Raw genomic sequence first — 22,289 nt, 5'->3', positions numbered from 1 at the left:
TTTATCTTTTCACATGGGGGAGTGCTGATATGCGATTTTCAACATGGTCTAGGTTCTTATGTTCCGGGGGAGATTGTATCCGCGCGCCTACTTGGACACCCGTAGGCAAATATAGAATCCTTGCACAGGTGCAACAAGGCTGCTTGGGTATTAGGACGGCCCGGAGGGATATGCAGGGATCTTAGTTACCTTCGCCAAGAAGGTTATGTTTTCGGTGCCGTTTGTCTGTGTGTTTGTGAACAGCATAACTCGATAAGCCGTGGATGGACCCTTATGCATCGTATTTAGTAAGTGGGTAGGGGTCGGAAAATGAAGATCAAGTTTTATATTGGGCCCCCTGACGGCTTGTAATGGTACTGCAGTGGCACTTCCCGGTTTAGATATCTCGTGTTCTAGCCATGCTGTGGTCGTGCATCTTTAAGCGGTAGATAGCGCTTGGGACAGGGAGTGGTTTAAGTCTGGGCCCCCTAGCGGCTTTTCAACTGCAGGGGCAGGTTTTGTTACAGAATTTGAAAGAGAATAACACAAGAAGGGGTTGGCGGATCATAATTATCTATTTGTATGTACATAGCTTACTAGTAATGATTTACATAATTAGATAGAAATGATGCGAATCAGGTGGAAATTTGCATAATTAATATGGCAAGTTTATAAATCCACTAAATTTCATGATAAGACTTGTCTTTTGCAAATCAGGTTTTCTCTTGTATTATCTATCGATATTCCTCTCTTTCTCATTTACATTTTTTTACATGTTTGAGAGTCCTATCTAGCCTGGGTGTCATCCTATTACTACCGCGGCTCCTTCACTCGACAGCCGGCACGCCATGTGGTTTACAGAACACGAATCGAACAGGTTTTCTATGCAGTTCGAATCGCTCAGCGGTCCTTAGCAACTCGTTGCTAAGGAATCCCTCTTTGCACGGCAGCGTGGGGCCTGTTTGGCGACGATGTTGACCACCGTTGGAGGACAACGAAATTTCTTGTTTTTTTTATTTCGAAATCAGGCGAAAATTAATGAGCGCGCTGATGTCATCCATAAAAATTACTTGCTGTGGCCTTAAGCATGTAATCGTGTAATATGAATTGATATGGAAAAGCACTTCAGAGTTAGCAAAGGGGAAGAATTGAATAAATTTTTAAATGTAAAAGTGCGATTCTGACAGGAGTTGAGGGTCAGTAGTTTTTCCCCAAATTTTCCGTGCATTTTTTTATCGGTCACAAGGTGGCGCTTTATTTTAAGCACTGCACTACGCCCCTACTGTCCTTGGTGCTGAACAGATGATCTGGTCGGGACCTTTAAGGTCTCTCAACTGAGATGCACAGCTAGGTTGAATAAACTGAAAATGATAGACACACGGTAGAAGAAGACTACTTTACTTATGATGCCAGCATACTTTAAACAAATAGAGTATGTTGACAGCTTCACATACCTAGGAAGTACTATTACTAGGCACGGTGGCACAGAAAAAGACATCAAAACTCGCCTTGGTAAAGCCACGGGAATGTGGCAATACTTAAGGAAAATCTGGCTTTCTAAACAAATCAGCATACCCTTAAAGTTAAAGCTTTTCCAGTCCATTGTGGTACCGACAGCTATCTACGCATGCGAGACGTGGAAAAGCACCACAGAGACAGTACAAGCTCTAGACACATTCCAACGCAAATGTCTGAGATCAATTCTCGGCATTTCATGGCGAGATCATGTTACAAATGAAGAGCTCATGCAAAGAGCAAAAGTCCCCCCACTTAGCACAATTGTAATGAAAAGAAGATTAACCTTTGCCGGACATGCGTGGAGGTTACCCGAGCACAGAACGACTAAAATTGCCATGACCTGGAAACCGAAAGGCACACGTCCAAGAGGACGGCCTAAGGTCACTCTTAGGCGAACACTGCAAAACGACGGGAAAAAGCTGGGATTACATTCACTGGAGGATATGGCAGTGGCGGCGCAAGACCGCACCCTTTGGAGAAGAAGTATCCGGAGCCAAGTTGACCTATGCAACAAAGTTGCGGGAGGATCTAAGGTCTAAGGTAAGGTATACTTTAAACAAGTTTTACTGACAACAGATGATTACAAGGACATTCAGCTTAGCAATAAGGAATTTCTTGGCATCTTAATTATATCGATACCCTCTTCTTTCTTCTCCTCGAACTCGTGCACATCAAACAGCTTTCTTTCAAAGAAATTTTTCCGAAACAAGGACGACTAAACTTCCCCCTTCCTTCATAATCAGATAGTCATGTAAGACAACAGTATGTTTAGTTCATTATCCACCATTGCTTGATCTGGGTGCACGTTGTCTTTGCCCGGCTGACACACGCTCATGTCCCACGTGTCCAACACAACCACACCCGTGTCCGTCCAGAACGTTTCTCGTATCACCTCCGTGATCTGGTAAGCCAGCCAGTCGCTCCGTAGCAGGTAGTGCTGCAATTTGCCTTTCTTGTGCTCTCGCGTTGTGCCCGTTCTTACAAAAACCTTCGTGCCGGGGCCCCTCTGCAGAAGACGATGTATAGCGAACCGGATGGCGTACAGTCGTGAGCGGATCAAATCCAGCGGCTCTGCTGTAAAGTGGGCCCACAGGCCCAGGATCATCACCGTATCTGGTCCTCCTCGAATGGCGTCTAGTTCATCTGCAGCATAACTGAGCTGGGAGAGGGGAAGCCAGAATTTTCCTTGGATGGGAAAGTTGTGGAAGCGGTAGCGAACGGTGATGTTCCAGTTGCTGTTCTTTCCATATTCGAAAACTGTAAAAGAAATTCATTGCTAATGTTATGGGCAAGCCTAAGTGGCTGCAATAAATTGACATGACTACACAAGCTTTCAGACATTACTGCAACGTGACTGCAAGTCATATAAAACACTTGTCTTGTAAAATGTACAAGACAATGGAACACCCTTGTGCAGCACATGTTGTGGACGCAGGTCAAAATTCATACACACACGGATGTTATCTAAGGAATCAAATTTGCGTTAGTCTACTTTAACGTTATAGTTAGATGGACGTTATCGTAAAAATGCAAAAATACACAAACCAGCATATTTCCCAGATTCAGTGATGTTCAACGGCAGCAACTCCTTCAACCGGATGTAACGTTGGGTAACATAAATTCGTGGGGTACTTAAATTCGGGATTTTTCGAAAACGGGGTATTTAGGGATATGTGCTAGATGCAACATCAGTAATACCGCTAGAAATGCAAACTTGACAGACTAACGTATTCAGAACATTGTCTGAAAAGCTTCGATAACCATGCATTAGAAGGCGACGAGGACAAAAACTCTCCGTCCCTTATTGGAACAGCCTGAGGGCTTCGTGGGAGACTCACACTACATCGTTGTCGGCTGGTTTATAAGACAAATGTCACATCCGCTTACTGCTAAACACAATCATTTACAAGACAACTTATTTTCTTAAAATTGCTGACCTGCAATTGGACTCTAAGTGTGATCAATCATCAAAACCCCTCTTTGTTGCTACAACCTACGGCACGTGTATTTTCCCGCCGCCATATCATTACCCAGAATCCTGTTGTCAAGCAGACGACAAAGGTTTGTGAGGAACACTTTTTTGTCTAAATGTTGCGTGTGATTGTGGACTGAGGACGATATTTTCCTCAAAGTTTGCTCCTAACACAACAAGGCATACATGGACATAGTAGTATTATCAATGCTACGGCATCCGGCTAACTTTCCATGAATAATGTACACGTTGCCATGACGGTGGATGTCGACTTTGACGTTCTATAGCTACCGACTCAACACACGGGTTGTTCCCGTAGGCCTGATGTGTGCGGTACGGCCGTTTTTTCGTGTATTTTTGGCGACGCCTCAGGGGCGAGCCAAATAATATAGTATTGTGTGCAGATTGCAACTATTCTAGGAATTGTACAGGCATGTGTCCATAGGCATATTAAGACAATAAGAATGTTAGGAATGTTAGTCAGACAGAAAGCCTCCCTCGGGACATTCCTCCTAGATAACCTAGACAGGAGGCTACATCTGTCTACCAGATGTGCCAGGCTTATGTATACATGACCCATTTAAGATCTAAGCTCTACAGTAATACATTGTATTGCTCTTTTCTAAAACAATGTGTGTCTGTTACAATGTTTTTAGATGCCCTAATGCTGGTCCTTACAACTGTAAGATTTAATCCGTGAATAGTTTCATCAGGTTGGTAAGTCACTGGAGAAAAAGACTCTTTTTACACAACCAAGGGATTTATTCAACCGACGTTTCGGTGACCCTCTGTCACCTTCTTCAAGGCAATTCTGACTGGTTCACATAGCAATGCAGCACAGGTGTTGCTGCTTATACATATTAATGAGATGCAAACGCAAAATATTTACATAGTGATGTCATCCCCTGTGTTTGTACATATGTAAATATTTTGCGTTTGCATCTCATTAATATGTATAAGCAGCAACACCTGTGCTGCATTGCTATGTGAACCAGTCAGAATTGCCTTGAAGAAGGTGACAGAGGGTCACCGAAACGTCGGTTGAATAAATCCCTTGGTTGTGTAAAAAAGAGTCTTTTTCTCCTGTAAGATTTAATGTCTTTCTTCGGGGAACAGGTCATAACTGCATCAACTCTGTACTGGTAACGATTGTGCACACGCTGCTTCAGTTACCTATACAAGCAGATTAATTAAAGGGCATTCACCTCATTCATGACATTGGGAACATGTCCAAGCCAGATCGATCAATGAAAAATTTCACTGTCGCAAGGAAATTTAGCAAGCCAGTTGTACTAGTACTAGATGATTATCCTGCTGATAAGATGCCACTTTCTTGCTGATATAATCCTGTACACTTCCAAGAACACATGGGACACATTTTTACACAACAACATTTCTGTGGATTAAGATTCCCAGGCTGGCATTTCATTAGGGCTCCATGAATTACTGGCAAATTCCTTTACGACTGGTGTTCCTGGTATTCCAGTGGGACTCGAATTCCATCCTGGCATTCCATCCTGGCATTCCATCCTGGCATGCCATCCTGGGATTCCATTCTGACATTCCATCCTTAGCTAACATCCCTGGCCATTCACGCTCTAGAGGACTTAGTTCTATAGTTCAGGGAACATAAGTGTACAAGCTGTTGCATGATGTATGCTGTGTCTGTTGGTAAGTGGACTTTGATGCTGAAATTTGTGAAGATTTGGCCTAACATGTTGTTCATGTAAACAGCAGTCCTATCAGAGTAGAATAGTCATTTTGTATGGTGGGAACCCGGTCCGTGGGCTGTTTTCAGTTGTCATGATCAGGCTGTGATGAAATCGATGTTCGTTCTGGCAGTGGGGTGTGCCTGGTAGAATCTAGTGGAACTGTCGCTGTGTGTGTGTGTGTGTGCGTGTCTGTGTGTGTGTGCGTGTCTGTATTTGTCCAGTAGAACAGGTCCCCGTCAGCCCTTTTCATTAGAAATCCTGTATGAACAGCACCACCTATCACTGTGCCCTAAGCAGGGTACAGTAAAAATTAAAACAACAACCACCGTCGCCATGGCAATGTCTTTTTATCATTGCCAGTCTTGTTTTACTTGGACACGTCTATATCCATAGCACTCTCCTCAAGCCAAGGATGGAACGAATAGCGGCTTTAAAAATGTAATTAGCGGTAAGATATTCAAGACGAATCTTCTCTCCCGAATTAATGTTCACCCCTGTCCGACATCACCGTCATTGTGCGTGCGGCGGACGGTAGTTTCAAGTTGAAATATCATGGTGTCAACACGACTAGAGACAAAATCTACCATATATATGATTAGTGCAAAGATAGTACATGATACTGACAGAATAATAGAAAAAAAAGGATGGTTTATTGTTCTGCTAGATTGATTTCAGCCAACCATTATCGGAAAAATCCCGAATTTATGTTACCCAACGTTACCACTGTCTAAGGGTGGAGTCACATGGAAATGATGGAAATCTATCTTGATCACTTTTGACTATTAAATATCTAGAATGAACAGTGCATGCAGGTAACAGAGTCCTGCTCTGAGAACTACAATTCTTAATGGCAAGCAAGACGCTGTGGTTATAGCATTAGCTCAAACTCTTGGCCATCACACAGCGTACCTTGCATGTACACGGTCTTGTCAGCCAGACAGCGTTGGATGTCCCCCTGAGTGAAAACTCGTACATTGCACACAGAAGACTTCCACACCTTTCTTGACCAATAGCCCTGCGGTTCAGCTTTGGACATGTCCGAGGTGCATGCTGGGAGCTGGAGAGGAGCAGGCAGTTCTGACCCAAGGACACGGATGGGCAAGTGGAGGTTGTCTTGGAGTTCTTCTTCTACATGTGGCCTGTGTGGCGGGAAAATGTTACGTAACTGTAGGGAGAAAGACTGTGACAAAATTGCATGGACTCCCTTAGTTTATAATGCTGTTAGTATACAGCTGTTGGTAGAACTTACTTTTGGAAATATTTCCCCTCTTCTTTAGACACAAGGCCCAATACCCTGTCCTTAGAAGACCGGCACTTTACGATGCTGGTACATTGAAGCTTCTTCGGTCTCTGACAAAACCAGGTTCCGTTCACCTCATGTTTTGACAAATCACACTGTTGGTGAGGCAGTTGACTGGGAATTGCAGAGCTGAAGCATTGGCGTTTTTCCGTGCTCTTCTTTTTTTTCGTCAAAGAAAGAGCACTGGAAGCCTATCTTGTTTGTAATTTTCCGGACTCTCTGTAGAACCTTCACTGCTTCGCTGGGATGGACGAGCTGAATCTTTATCTGTTATCAACGATAAAAGACTGATCAGGTTAGGCTGGTGGCAATATGTAGAACAAATATTCTGAAATCAGAATTTCTCACTTAGATCGCACTCAATTTATAACATAATCGTCATGTCGTTTAATTCACTATTTTAGTCACATCTGTGTCATAATTTTATATATCCATATACAAATGTACCTTAACAAGCAGCACAAGTCTTCCTTCACTTTTTGGTGGTAAAACAAAGATCAAATCTGAGTCACATTTTGATACAACATAATGACGTTGAATATGGTCTCCCTGAATATCATTGTGTAGAGGGTTGGTTCGACTTTCCATGAAAATAAATGACCAGAATCAGAATATGACGAAATTTTGAATATCGTTCTATTCTTACATTGAGTACCTTTAAGATGGCTGTAACAAGATTTTTGAATGTGGCAGACCAGTTTACAAAGGTGATAAAAAAATTACGAAAGATAGTCACTGAAAATGCAAAAATATAATCCATAGGTACCCCTTGTTTCAGACGATTCTACTTCATTTGTGCCCAAGAAAGCCTGTTGTTGTACTCACCCAAACATTCCCCGCCCAGTACAGTGCGAACTGCACGGTGTAGGTGCCGTTGTCGTGGTCCATAACGTGTCCTGTGCTACTGGCCTGCAGCGAGCGGTCACTGGTGAGTATGGCACGGAAAAAGTCTCCACCGTACGTCTCTGGCCTTCCTTGTTGGTCTCTTGCCATCACCATCACAGTAAGAATGTCTCCTTGGTGATGCGGTCGATCTCTGTTTAGGACGACAATCTTCGTATTTTGGGGGCACGTGAGCTGGACAGGCTGCTCTGTTGGGAGTGGTTCAACTGCTTGCTCGATGGTGATTGGTTTAACTGGTGGCTCGATGGTGAGTGCAGGTTTAACTGGTTTCTTGATAAGGTGGGGTTTCAATATCGGCTTTGGAACGTCCTGAAAATTTGTTGCGTCCTTGCCCCAGGTTATTAATGGTTGATAGGAATACTGCAACACCTGCATGATATTGGTAGAACAAGAAAATGTTACTGTAATGTTACTTTTAAGTAATATGTTACTTGTATGATTTGGCGTTGAACACAATTGATGTAGAAATACACTTTAAAGTGTATATCTACACCAATTGTGTTCCCAAAGCCAAATGATAGGCCATCTGGACAGCCTTTTGTTTTGAAGACTGACTGTAATCAAACCTATTGTGGACACCCACCTTAAAATCACTTCCGTTACCGTTTGAAGTAAGACGTTTCTGACATTAAGATATGCCACATATAAGGTGGCAAACTGTCGTTTTTAAAAGCCAGAAAAGTTTTAAGTCGTCATAAAAACGACAGTTTGGCACCTTATATGTGGCAAATCTTAATGTTAGGAACGTCTTACTTCAAACGGTAACGGAAATTTCAAAATGTGTACATTCAAATTAGAACGAGCGTAAAAGCAGTAGGCAAGGCTGAAATTCAATCACTTAGATTGAGTGGAAGGCTCGTCCTGTGATGGTTGTGGGTCATACCATCATGGCGACCATAGCAACGTAAAAAATACTTACCTTGAAGGAAACCAGCACAATGGTAGTCATCGCCACAAACACAACAGATATCCTGGTAATGGTCGCCATTACAAACACACAGTAACGACGAACGCCCCCCGAAAGGTGTGAAAAACTGAGGAACAACAAAACAGGCGAGAATGAATGAATGCAAATGTGGTACTTACTAAAAGTGTGAAACAATATCAGTAGTTGTCAGCTGAATTTAGGTTACAATTGTCTGCTCACGGGATAGAAGTAAAGACAAGAGTTGAAGTTAACAGTGAATGATAAATCTATATTGCCTACACCATTGTATTAATTAGACTTGCTACCAAAAGCAGCTAGAATCAACGTTTTGTTGGACAGTCTTGAACAGAAAGCAATTCTGTATTACTCCACTGAAACTTCAGGATTTGGAGTTGGAATTTTGTTCAACTCAGTTGAAATAGTTTTAGATGAAGAAAGCTAATTTTCTTTCAAACCCCCTTTTGTAAAATAGTACAAAGTTCAGAAGCCACATTCTAAACTTTGTTACGTCGTGTCACCTGCAGGGATCCTAGTGTGCATGTTTTGCAGCTGAGGAACATGCGCGGACAAGAATTGGGCGTCTGCAGTTATGCAAAGTGTCTTTTTGGCTCATCACAAGAGAGACATTTGGAATGGACCCAGACATGGGTGTGTTACACATTAGATAAAACGGCCTACTAATGTAACCACAGATCGGCTCCCACAAACTGCACATTGAAACTAGATACACCACAGTGACAGAAGGCAACCCAGTCCCTCGTGATTGAGATTTTTTTACTGTAAATATGCCTTACCTGTGTGGCAAAATGGTCGCGAAAACAGCAGAGTGATTTTCCGTCACTAACCTCTGCCTGAATCACCCGGGGCAAACATGTCTATCCAAGAACATTATATAGGTCTATCCTGATAAAACCTACTCTCCAAGCAGAGGAGTGGGTCAGTTAAAGATAGAAAGAAACCATGACAAAGTAGAAAGCCCGACAAAAACGCCTAAAAACACGTCAAAAACCTGCCGGACCAACTCCTCTGCTTGGAGAGTAGATAAAACCGGTTTGGCCAGGAACAAAGGCTTCTCAGAACCATCTGACTAAAACAGCTGACAAGCGGGGAACAATCACAACATTGGTTACTACAGACTTTCGACAGGATGGACCATACTCTAGCTGTCTCAAGCTTACTGAAGTTAGATCTATGAAGCTCACTTGCCCTATGGATATGCCCCTTTCTCTTTGCTAGGAAACAGAGAGTGATCTACAAGGGAATTTACTGGAAGGAAACTACCTGTGGCGATGACTATCATATCAAAATATATCCCTCAGATACCCTACTTTTTGAAAATCATAAGGAAAATTTGCCACATCAGGTGGTAGTGACATCTCATCTGGCCCATGGACTACAAGGAACTATTTTAGCCTAAGCCCTCTGATATTCCTTGCTCTTATCAACAGTGCATGTGAGAACTCCCTAGCATGTAGTCATGTCATGTATGTATTCTTTACGAGAACAGTTCCTCCGCTGTCACCATTGTCTATCGCCGGCGAACCATAGCCTCCACCAGGCCCTCTTACGGGCGTATGCAGAAAAAGGAATAATTAGCCAGTAGAGTCAGTCCACAGTGAAGATAATATTTCGCCCGTTTAGCGGAGCCTGCAAGTGAAACCCTGGCGTAGATAGTCTGGTAGAGACTAGGCGAACCACAAGAAGAGGTAGTGACAGTAATTACTACTAAAACTACCCGGTCTGTACATCCAGGCCGATCTCTGTTTGAATACACACGTCGACCACACTGTCAAACAAGCCAACCGAGAGCTCTTCATGCTAAAACAACTCTGTCAGTTCGACCTCTCTAGGGATGACCTACGGTAAGTTGCTACAGAACATTTGTCCGCCCAAGTTGTGAGTACGCAGCACCCGCCTGGCATCCTGGACTAACTCTCAGTCGACTAGTCAGCGGCGCAGGATCGAGTTCATCCCAAAACGGTCGTGTCGGATAATACTCCGTTCAGAGTACACTTCATACCATGAAGCGTGCAAAATACTGAACATAACGTTACCTACCTCAGATCACCGAAGAGAACATATTTGCCTGAACTTTGCCCCAAATCTGCTCAGGTCACCAGACTTCCGGCATTGCAGTGGTTACCCCAAACCCGAGGGGATGTGACTGATCTTAACGAACTGACACGCTCCAGCAAGCAGCTTGACCATATCAAACCAAAAACTGAACGGTATAAAAAAAATAGCGTACCATGGTAAACAGTAGAATGGAAAATGACGACCACTATAAATAGGATGTATTTGATCTAATGATTGTATGATAATGATAATGTCGTATTCATGGAAAAGCCAGAGTATATATTCAAATTGGAAGCTCGTTTTCAAGTATAAGTTACATTTTCGATTATTTTAACTTCTTCATGTGAAATTGGAATTTGAACTTCTTTTCAATGCAGTGGCGTACTTTGTAAAACAAGACGCAATTCAGCCTCTGGCTGCAAGATTCTTGTTTTCGTTGACAATAAAAACCATTTGATTGCTTGATTGATTGATTGATTGAAGCAACGCTATTGAAGGGATAATAAAAATGATAAAGAATATGATATCTTCCCCATGGCCCCACCAACCTCTGCTTCTGTATTCTTACAAGTTGGAAAGATACGAATTTTTGTTCGAATCTGTGTTCTTTGCAAGTGATTAGCAAAAACATAACTACTTTGCCGGCCATCCAGGATCCCCCTTCGATAACGCTTCGAAAGTGCTACTCCCATCCTGCTCCTCAGTATCCCCCCATGCAGACCCCCTCCGTATTGCCGCGAGTGTGCCACGCCCCTTCCTGCTTCCCGGAACAATTTGAATTTGGCGCGCTTTTGCACACGAGCCGCAGGGGAGGGTCATGTCAGTCAGCCACTTCCTGGACGGGGGGAGAACAGCGGGACGTTCGTCTGCACTGGGCGGCATGGAAAAATAACCTTCCCGATTCACTACCAACCCCCGACTACCCCGCTCTGCTTGGATAGAATGTTCCTGCAACGCTGAGTTTTACCCAAAGTCTATTTGCTTGCTGGGAGAGTCGAGAATCAGCGTCAGCAATGGAGGATCTGATGTGTAAGTACCGCTCCATCACATGCACTACACCCGGCCGTATCAAAAACACTCCCGCACATTCCTGCAATATTTGCGTCTTGATCGATTTTAATTCGTGGCGAGGGGATGAACAACACGCCTTCCAGGTCGTCATCTGAATCTGTACATGTAGCAGTCTCAGTCACGGCCGTTTTCCGTGCAGATTTGGGGTCGAAAACGTCGGGGTGAAGTTTAACTGCAAATAGCCGAGTTCAGGGTTCGGGTCGAGTGATTTGTTTATCATATCGTCAACATGGCGTGCACAAAAACACGACAATCCTCCGGAATAACACTTCCCCCTACACGTACACAATAAGAACAGTTATGGCAGTGGTTACAGATATTTTTACTGCCTGTTATGTCTGCCAGTGTGCTTGCCAGTGTGTTTTGGCCAGTGCAGGGTGGTACGGTCCTACCCCGATGTTTTGTCCCTAGTGTGGTCGGTCTCTGTCAACACCTCGCCCGAAAAAATACCTTTATTAATCGGCACCGAAAACAGATTTAATCTGGACATTCAAAGTAGGTCAGTCAGTAATCCTGAGTCTTTTGCTTATTCCAAATTTACCTGCCGCCAATTCATTTGACTGATTTTTGGGGTTTAGAGTCTGGATTTTCTTTAGGTAACGGTGTCTGGGATAACAGATGATTTATTTATAATCTGGCAAAATAAACTAGATAACGGGACTCCAAAAACACGCAGTGTGTGCCTGGGGGATAGAACTGGTACACATGTAGTAAACGGCTCATGAGCCCGCGACTCAAGACTTTCACACTTTTACAGGAGCAAATGAGCATTGTAAACGAGTCACCCTTAATCTGAGTGATTGGTAAATCAGGCATAATTACATTAAGGGGCAGGGAAGGGTAATTGCTCTTAAGGGCATAATTTATTTGTTAGTAAATTTGGTTGTAGTGACTTGAGTATGTTTACTTCTTAACATTTCAGCATGTCACAGTGAATGGTTCGTTTGAACATTGGGAGATGTTTCTGGTGTCTGCTGTTTCTTGTGTGATAACAGTCGTAGGCCTAAACAAGCGTGGCTAATGTGCTAATGCGTTCATACATTTACGGAACCCACACAAATTTTACAGAGTACAGACAGTCACTGGTTCAGTGGATGAGTATGATTCACCATTCTGTTTGTTAGTACCAGGCGCCATGTATTATTCTGTAAAATTGGTATGTTTCTTAGTCCTATTTGTAATTAATGTATTATTTAAAACTTACAATGTATCATTGTATGTGAATACCCCTGCAAGAAATTCATATTCAGTCTTATCTTTTCCTCACATCCAAATTATAATGTGCAATCTGATTTTATATGAATATTATACTCCAAGTTATTATTTGGAGGTAAATGTACACATTTTCCAGACATTGTATTGGATTGAATTGTGTATTTTCCATTGTTCCACTGGAATAGTGATATGATTTTCTTTGTTTGATATGCAAATGGCCATCAGATGAGCGCATGTGGGTAGATTCCTATGGGAGCCAGCGTTAATGGCTTCATATCACTGAGTTTTATGCCTGGGTTGACAATGACTCATTTTAGATCAGAAGGTCAAATATAGCACTGAGCCCATGCTGAACTGCACTCTTATTACATGCACAATGATTTGCATGTGGTAATGGATGTAATAGTACTGGTACTGTAAATTCATTTATTTTTGTGAGGACTTGATTTTGCGTTAATTGGGAAAGGAGGTTTTCACAATGTTTTAACAATTCTATGATGCGGTAGTAATACAAAAGGCATCCTTTCAGTGTCATGATTTCGCAGTCAGAGGTCACCGCAGAGAAAACCACAGAAATAAAACAATAGCAAACATTTCAAGATTTACTGTATTGCATTTTGAAATACTTGGAAGGAGGGTAATTGAGATATTTTGTAGTCCAGATTTTATTGCAAGGCAAATACTCGGAAAACAACATCTTTTATTTTACAGTCGTGATTGCAAGGAATTGTAGACTAGTAGTGGTCCATTGTAGACTGGTCACCAGTTACTGCGCCAGGCCAATAGAATTGTATATTGAGTTTCTATAGTTACTGTATTATCAAAATTTTGTATGACATTTGGTAATATGTGTACTCAAGTAGTTGCTCCATTATGTTTGCTTGTCTTGTCATCCTTCCGCATCGGCTTTTTAGCGAATGCCCACAAACGCCCACTCTGGCGAAGTCCGCGCTGCACGAATCTAATTTTTTTTTGTTCGGAATATGTTCAGGTTGTGCTCCCATGAATTAATCCTGAGTTTCAAGTCAATCCATCGATCCGAAGTTAAATAAAGCGAACTTGAAGATTCTTACCTGGCTTTTTAGCGAATGCCCAGCAAAAAAGGCTTTTTAGCGAATGCCCACTATATCAGCCAAAATATCAGCCATCGTGACACGGGCGCTAAATCTAACACCATAAACATGTTCAACAAGTTATCCCCTGAATGTGTACTCAGTTTCCGTGCTGTACACGCCTGTAAAGTCACTTTATTTTACGAAATACATGGCGTGGGAATCCACGGCCCCGAACGTAAAAATCCAATATGGCGGCTCATTTGCATATTTGGGACAGGTTACCAGCGATCTCTACCCGGATACGTGCCGCGGGCCGCGCCGAGTATTTCGTAAAATAAAGTGACTTTACAGGCTTGTACAGCACGGAAACTGAGTACACATTCAGGGGACAACTTGTTGAACATGTTTATGGTCACCATAAACATGTTCAACAAGTTGTCCCCTGAATGTGTACTCAGTTTCCGTGTTAGATTTAGCGCCCGTGTCACGATGGCGGATATTTTGGCTGATATATTGGGCATTCGCTAAAAGCCATTTTTTTGCTGGGCATTCGCTAAAAAGCCAGGTAAGAATCTTTAAGTTCGCTTTATTTAACTTCGGATCGATGGATTGACTTGAAACTCAGGATTAATTCATGGGAGCACAACCTGAACGTATTCCGAGCAAAAAAAATTAGATTCGTGCAGCGCGGACTTCGCCAGAGTGGGCGTTTGTGGGCATTCGCTAAAAAGCCTGTCCCGTCATCCTTCCACCTCACCCAGGTCAGCAACAGTCACAGTGGGCTGTCATCCCTGACCAGATTTCATGCCTAGTCTAGAGTTAAGCCTCTGTGTACACAAAGGATAGGACTTACATTGTGCTGCATGGGGATGGCTTTTAAGTAGGGATGTGTACCTAAAGGTATAGTGCTGATGTTCTGGTATTTTGGACCTGTACCTAATGATTTTTGCGGTACTGCACTAGTGGGTACTGCGGTACTGGTATACAGCTCTAGTGGAGCTTCTACTTTCTAGTCCCAGCTAAGAATACTTTGACGTCATCACCAGCGTTTATCTTTAAATTATGGCATGAAATATAATGGTCTAAACCTTGCAGATTGCACACTACTTTCCAGATGAGACAGGTTTGCATAGACCTGTAAATACTGTGCAAACTTTATACTGGGTCTATCATATAGGATTCTACTACATGTACAGTCAAACCTGTACTAGTGACAACCTCTACATAAGGACCACCTGATCATTGATATACAGTCAAACCTGCACAAGTGACCACCTCTACATAAGGACTACCTGGCCATTGGTATGCAGTCAAACCTGTATAAGTGATCACCTCTATATAAGGACCACCTGGCCATTGATACATAGTCAAACCTTTACCAGTGACCACCTCCACATAAGACCCACCTTGACAATGTGACCACTTAAAATAGATGATTTTAAAATGTAAGAATCCTGTCTGTAGTGACAACCTGTCCACAAAGACCAGATTATGTCATGTCCCAAGAGTGTTTTTCTAGGGCAGGTTTGACTGGAGGTGGGGCCAGCACAACCTGTAGATAGGTGAACGCTGAATCCAACCACAAAATATTTTCAGGGATGCGTAATTCTGTCTATAAATATAATATCACCTTGCCTGCCAGTTCTTTCCTCGATTGCAACTGCTCAAGGCAGTGCTGTGCAGAAATGCCAAGTGAAACAGCGCACAGAATTGGCTGATTTACCTTGATTGAAAAGCAGTGAGCCCACCGGAAGCAATGACACAAAGTGATCACACTGTAATTGTGTCTGACGTGCTAACTCGAAATATATCTGCGTAATCACGAAGCTTTCCACGCATGTCAGCAGCCGATCACTGCGGATGAACTTGGACCACATTCCACAAGGACACATGTTTAGGCCATACTGATATGATTATATGGATGACATCCTCTAGGCACCACAAAACTGATGCATGCATGAAAAAAATAGAAATTGGACAAACAGAAAAATTGAACTTATTATGAAATCTTAGTGGTCTGGAAGGTTGAACAAATGACTGAACGCACATATAACAAGGTATACGAAACAATGACTTCTACATTTTTGTTGTTTCACATCTTCTTCTTGGAAGGTTTCAAAATCATTTTTCAGCTAAGTTGTACTGATACACATGGCAAAAAAATTTGATGAGAGAAAGGCATTCTATGACAGTAGTATATGTTTTCCAATATTGTTTGGGACTGTTGTCATATATCTGCTCATGTTGCAGCTTCTTTGTATGATTTATTACAATTTTTTGTAGAAACAGACGAAAATTGATGCGCGCGCGGATGTCATCCATATAAATGATATAATCCAGTCAGTATGGCGTTACTGAGAGTCATCTGCATGGTTGCCTGTCAAAGACAAGGGCTCAGAAACACATTATCCTATATCTAGGGACTCCTGTAGTTGATCAGGTAAAAGATGGTAGGGATGTCTTTAAAGACCATAACAGAATCACACAGATTTAACCAATGATGACTTGTCAAATTTATAGCTGCTGTAAAGTAAGATTGATTAAACAATGCAAAAGTATTGTAACTGTATGGCCATTTCATACTTACAAATGTGTTTGACTACAACATAGTATTGCAGCTTGGATTTCACAATCAAGTGAAAATAACAAATATCTTGCACAGTTCAGGCGTGCTGTTTTTAACATCATCTCTTACAGCATGAAGTCTAATTTTCCGACTCAATGACTCCCAATTTTTGACAAGTCAGATGTTTAAATCAGGCTGTCTTGTGTAGCATTATGAAATAGACAATGTGTTTTTCATTTTAGTGAGAATAAGCACAGAAGTCAATGACACTTACATAATGCTGTTTACCGTGACTAACCAACTTGCCCATTTTTAGCATAGACCTTTCTTGATAATGCCTCACCAATTTGATTTCTTTGTTCTTGGACCTTTTGGTCCTTATAAAGTTATGCAAACGGACAAACATGACAAAACACTCATAATATTTTGGTGTGATTTTGATGTAGTTGGATGTCATCAAGAATTTACTCTAAGCACAGCATAGAGACCAACTGGAAAGAAGTGTATTGTTTAATAATAATAATTCAGAAGCCGTTCATTCTTGTTTAGTCATGATGTTCCAGTTGGCAGTGTGTAGTAGGGTCTGGCTCCAGCCTGTTTGCCCTGGCAGCCCGCCAGGACTGAAGTATTTGAGTTCCTGTATTGTTTAAGAGCTTCATGATAAGGAGTGACTCAAGCAAGAAAGAGAGGTCACCAGAGTTATGGAGAAAAAAATATTGTAAATATACGTTTGTCACACGAACTTGATAACTTTTCAAACACTTCTGAAGACCAGGAAAATGTAAATAATGTGTATGCAATCCACAAGCTACTGTGCATGTATATACAATTTTTTAGTGGTCAAAACCGTCAAAACCCTTTACTTGTAATGTAAGGACCATACCTATTGTACATGTATCATACTATATTACCATACAATGTATTTTTTTTGCACTCCCTTTGTGATAATTTGAAAATTTTCATGCTTGTTTGAAATCAATGACTGCTTCCTACAAATTTTTCTACTGTTGATACATGTACTTGACTTTTGTAGAAAAATGATGCTGTTTAATGTGGGTATTCCTGTCTTTACAGGGTGCGAAATACTTTTTTGAGCCAGGTTGCCCATGTTGCAACCAAGGGCAAATGCTAGGTTGCACATCCAAATTTCAGGTTGCTCCAGCAACATTCACCGATTTCTTCAAATCAAGCTCGTATGTAGCGTATAATACTACTAACATTTCAAAATATATATTAGATAGTATTGTGTTCCCATTGACCTAACAACATCTTGTTTAGCTGAGGGCAGTGTGTTTTCGTCTTTTTCAGCTCAAATTCCATGATCTATGAAGGGTTTTGGATGGTTTAAAATGAAAAAGTGTTGATTTCTTTATTTCAATTGAAGATTTACCGAATTTTATGAGAGTGACACTGTGTTTTTGTGAGCTTCCAGGGCTCGGATTGAAATCTTTGGCTCAAAATATAAGGTTGCACACTGCGCTACCTGGGTTTGGAATTAACTTGCACCAACCGAAATCTTGTTGCACTGTGCAACGTGCAACCAGGTATTTTGCACCCTGACTTAATATATATAACTTAATTGCAAAAGTATGGCATCTACTGGTAAATAACTGCAGTAACTGTTCTATTTAATTAGGCTAATCTACCTAATACAAGAGTGTATAGTGTGGGATGAGAATGGACTTTATGATTGGAGGAATTTCTAACGTTTAGACATTCTTTGCTATATTTTTCTATGTATATACCATGCAGGGATTGTTACATGTCAATATGTATTTAAGAATATTTCGAAACTTAACATTTTATTTTAGCCTCACTCAAGGTGGAAAATTTAGAACATAGCTTGGCTTGCAGACTGATTTGGTCATGACTAGAAATAGAATTTACTATAATAGAATTTACTCTTGAAGATGGACTTTAGCCATGTTCAATATATCTGTCATTACGTCTTAGGTTGCTTAGCAACGGGGGTGTGGCTGTCGCCATGCTGTCAGCTCCTGTTTAGCTACTGCAGACAGGTCGCCAGTCTATTGAAGTAATATATATGTGGTAGTCCTATAAATTAATCACTGTGGGGGTCTTCTACTGTGTGGTACATGGATTTGACCACTCATGTTTGTGATATGGTCTATACTGTGAAATGAGTTGGAGTGATTTCCAGCACTTGTACAACTTTGAAATTCTGATAATTATGTTTAGCCATAAGTATGGCTAAACATATTGTTTTCTCTCATGTTTCTTCTTTTTCTTCTTCTTCTTCTCCTGTCAAATCTTCAAATCGATTCATCTCTGTCATTTTTTGACCAAATGACCTGAAATTTGGTACAGAGGTAATGTAGGCAAAAACCAATGTGCGTTCTTTTCCTTGTTTTGATATTGACCTTGAAAGTGATTTTATCGAGGTTTTTAAGCTATTTTTAGCATATCTTGGCCTCCTGCGCCCTGGTATTTCAACCGAATGACCTGAAATTTGCTGTATATGTGGCTTGAACAAATATTTAAAGGACTACATTCCCATTTTTGGCATACATATATTCAAAACGATTTATTTTGGGCTATCTTGACAATATTTGCCACTTCTGTCACTTTCAATACTACATATGACCTACAGGTCGTTGACCCCGAGTGCCTTGCACCTGGCCAAGCTGGAAGTTTGCTTACGAGGAGGAAAGACCGGACATAAACATTTAACGTGATTATCGGGAAAACACCATGTTCCCTTAAACTCAGTGGTTAAATTGCAGTTTAGGAAATTTTATAACAGAAAACAAGTTAAATCAATGATTTTGTGAATGTTTATTCTAGCATTAGTTATTCCAGATATTTTCAAACTCCAAATTCTTCAACACAACACGGGAGATCGTTTCTCCTCAGACTGGCGCAACACTCCTGTCAAAATTGATTGATGATCTCTCTCTGCCGCCGACTTCATACATGATCAAAGGCGGGTGGTAGGCGGTGCGCGGGGAAACGTAAACATATAATGTAGCGAAGTGTTGCACAAGGAATTCTCACGCTGAGGGGTACATGAAATAATGCTTACAAAATAGACCTCTATGAATCGGGCTACATTCAGCAATGGTAGACGGATTCGGGGCATGCCGCGCAAAACACATGGTCTCACTGGGGACAGGCGTTTTGGTCCGGCACGTTGTCGCAGCGGTGCGTCGCCGCTACGCGATCGAAAGCACGCCGCTGTCTGTCTCGGACCAACACGCGTCTCCCGTGATGTGTAGCGTCCACCACCTGGCCTTCCTACATGTCCTACGTACGGGCGTATGGATCGTAGAATTCGGCAAAAAAGGAATGATTAGGCCAGTAGAGTCAGTCCCCGGTAAGGTCAATGATTCGCCCCTTTGCGCTAGCTTGTAACGTTAAATGAATGTACCCTCTGGTGGCCAAACTTCACTGACAAACTTTCTCCCTATTATCATCATGAGCTTGCGTTAGTCTGGTACTAGTGACTATTATGTGCCGGGAATGTTTATCTATCGCACGCCTTGGAAGGAAGTTCAGCCATGATAAATGGTCGGCCGTTGCGAAAATTTGGAATCCCATGCTGTTGATTTTCGTGATTGAATCTGTAAGAAAATATATTTTCATGTCGTTCATGTTTTTGGGACGGACGCCGGGACGGGGTGAATTTTTTCTATCATTTTCGTCCCGTTAGTAATGCAAATCGAATCGTGTTGCACAAGAGGCAAAACACTAAAAACGTGGGTCTTGTGGAGTGTTTTGGAGCGGGAAAATGCCGGATATTTGCGGTGCCGAACAGTGTACATCGTCGCGCGCGGGTGACGCTCCGTCAAAACAAATCCGCTGGTGGTCTAGCGCGGCCACCGAAAATAGGCAGAAACACACAGGAGGACTTAGCACCTTCGTTTATGAGGGCAATTGTGAAAATCTTTTGTTACAAATTGTTCGAACATTGAAACATTTGGATAGATGGTTTGAAACTGTTCTAAATAAAGAGATTTTTGTGTAGTTACGTTCGAAATGTTTCCAACGTATGTGAAATAAGTTCAAACATGTTATAAGTTTCAATTCTAATTGTTTGAACACTTTAGAACTATTGTGACTTAGACATTCTTTTAATCAAAATAGTTCAAACATATTACAAATATTATACTAAAACCCTCTCGGTGACTTTGAATTGACTCAAATATGTTGGTCATTTCCTTCGTCTCCTGTCAAATCTTCATATGTATACTATGGAAAACTTCATTCTTCCCTGGGGTTGATCTTTTTTAATTCAATTTTGAACTGGGTTGATTATGCGCAAGAGTGTAATTTTCAGCGGATATTTTTCGACTGGTTTACATGGAAATGGCACGGAATATCCCATTCTTGCAAGGGGAGGATTCTTTAATTATTTTTCAATTTTGAGCTGGAATGATTATGAAAAAGTCCATTTTTTAGCAGAAGTGTATTTGTTAATCAATTAGTGGATATGGTTGTGGACTGGTCCATATTGTGTTGAGGTGCTACTGGAAGACTCAATTTTGGACTGGGGTGATTCATTTTTTTAGTGCAAGTATTTTAGAATGGTCCATTGTTATTTTGGGAGAGTCCATTTTTTGCATGGCGAGGAGTATGGCTAAACATGCTGTATTTGCTCGCAAATGTTGCCTTTCTAGTCTTTTATTATTTTCTGTAGCACATCACAAAAAGAGGTGTTAATTAATGTAGGCATGTTCATATGTATATAATATATTAAGTACACATTATTCTGAAAGGTATTGCATTCAGTAATTTTGTTTTATTCACCAGTCCTGTCATTAGAAAAAGGGTGGGTATACTTAATGGAAGTTCCATAGCCTTTTTAAGGCCTTAGGGGCAGTGGGTTGGTATACATGTAGTATAGGTCACAGTATTGGAAGGCTGAGCCCATCCCTCTCCTCCCACCGCCTTTTACCTCCCATACCGAAGTCAGGTACCCATTTTTACATCTGGGTGGAGTGAGGAAAGTCTTGTAAAGAGCCTTTCCCAAGAGAACCACATCATGATCAGTGGCATGTCAGAGGATTCCAAGTTCAGGGCCAAATACCCTAAGCATTACGCCAACATGGCACCACCTGGGTATGGTATTACCTGGGACTAAATTACAGGAGATGTACAGCATGCATTGGTGTCATTATTTCCCTCCTGTGAAAATGATCAAGGCCAGCAGTGCATATACATGATTGGTATTGGCCTGACCTTGAAGTTGAATAAGATATAAGCCTCCCGTTGCTTTGTCCTGTCTGTATTTTGATTAAAGTAGTCCAATAATTGCTACTATTACTTTTTGTACGTAGCACCAATCTGGCATTTTAATGACATTTCTGATATAAAACGATTTCTGTCTGATTCAGGGACGTCATTATTCAGCAAATGTGGATTTGTGCTTGCTGTGCAGAGGGGGGTATCAAGGGTAACTGAATTAGTTTCAGCCTGCCGGCATGACTATTGCATCATGCGGTCTGGAACTGGGCTCCCAAGTTTAACATATGACACAAATGTTTCTAATGTCCAACGACTAATTTGGTTATTGGCTGGGCTTTTCCGATATGAATATATTTAAAGGAGCATATAGGAACTGTCATCTTCTGTACCGAAGCACAAATGTTTACTAAGATATTTAGACTGTTGCACAGAATGCACTTCTGGAAATGTTCAGGGCTGATTTTGTGAATTCTGAATTGTTGAAGTCTGCTAATGTAACGTAAAGAATTTATGAATTCTGGCAGTTTTACAAATGTGACATTTCTCGTTCGGACCATTCGGTTATACTTCTGTACCTGAAGAAAATACAGATTAGTTCACATCGCTGAAAATATATTTCTGAACTACAAACCTATGTACAATGATAATGTAGGCTTCTTAGATTTCATTAGGTGCTGAAGGAATTAGCAGGAAGATTTCTTGAATTACCATAGAAATTTTCAATAATTTTCGACAGCTTAAAGGACAAGTTTTACAGGAAACAGATAAAAAAAGCAGTATTTAGATCCT

At 41.4% G+C, this 22,289-nt stretch overlaps 3 protein-coding genes across 34 annotated transcripts in view; 1 reads left to right on the top strand and 2 right to left on the bottom strand.

Annotated features, from left to right (window-relative positions):
• LOC136430443 (uncharacterized) overlaps positions 1-1,400 on the bottom strand; it is a 17,835-nt gene extending 16,435 nt beyond the window's left edge. The window contains exon 1 of one of the 2 annotated variants that reach the window (XM_066421082.1): positions 1-1,400. This exon is cut by the window's left edge and continues 1,067 nt beyond it. The gene's annotated coding sequence lies outside the window, so the exon portion shown is untranslated. The other variant, XM_066421081.1, reaches the window with a different exon arrangement.
• A 645-nt stretch (positions 1,401-2,045) lies between these two features.
• LOC136430442 (NXPE family member 3-like) lies at positions 2,046-9,330 on the bottom strand. 3 transcript variants are annotated; one of them, XR_010754896.1, is made up of 6 exons: positions 9,107-9,330; positions 8,304-8,418; positions 7,307-7,753; positions 6,431-6,748; positions 6,091-6,320; positions 2,046-2,754 (listed from the first exon to the last, which is right to left on the bottom strand). XR_010754896.1 is itself a non-coding variant. In XM_066421080.1 (6 exons), exons 5-6 carry the CDS (start codon positions 6,215-6,217, stop codon positions 2,237-2,239), a joined length of 645 nt encoding a protein of 214 aa, XP_066277177.1. In that variant the 5' UTR covers positions 6,218-6,320; positions 6,431-6,748; positions 7,307-7,753; positions 8,304-8,418; positions 9,107-9,322; the 3' UTR covers positions 2,046-2,236. The 3 variants fall into 3 exon arrangements, 2 of the variants coding, with proteins under 2 accessions (XP_066277177.1, XP_066277176.1); XM_066421080.1 differs by having other exon boundaries at positions 9,107-9,322; XM_066421079.1 differs by lacking the exon at positions 6,431-6,748 and having other exon boundaries at positions 9,107-9,325.
• Positions 9,331-11,197: 1,867 nt separating this feature from the next.
• Positions 11,198-22,289, top strand: part of LOC136430439 (actin-binding LIM protein 1-like) — a 97,179-nt gene continuing 86,087 nt past the window's right edge. For 20 of the 29 annotated variants that reach the window (XM_066421053.1, XM_066421068.1, XM_066421058.1 and 17 more), the window contains exon 1: positions 11,199-11,417. In XM_066421053.1, the coding sequence (XP_066277150.1) occupies positions 11,402-11,417 (16 nt within the window). In that variant the 5' untranslated portion in view covers positions 11,199-11,401. Of the gene's footprint in view, positions 11,418-22,289 lie in introns of all 29 variants that reach the window. The other 9 variants (XM_066421055.1, XM_066421065.1, XM_066421069.1 and 6 more) reach the window with 3 other exon arrangements.

This window comes from Branchiostoma lanceolatum, chromosome 3, assembly GCF_035083965.1.
Source record: "Branchiostoma lanceolatum isolate klBraLanc5 chromosome 3, klBraLanc5.hap2, whole genome shotgun sequence".
NCBI lineage: Eukaryota > Metazoa > Chordata > Leptocardii > Amphioxiformes > Branchiostomatidae > Branchiostoma > Branchiostoma lanceolatum.
This window is presented reverse-complemented; position numbering and strand designations above follow the sequence as displayed.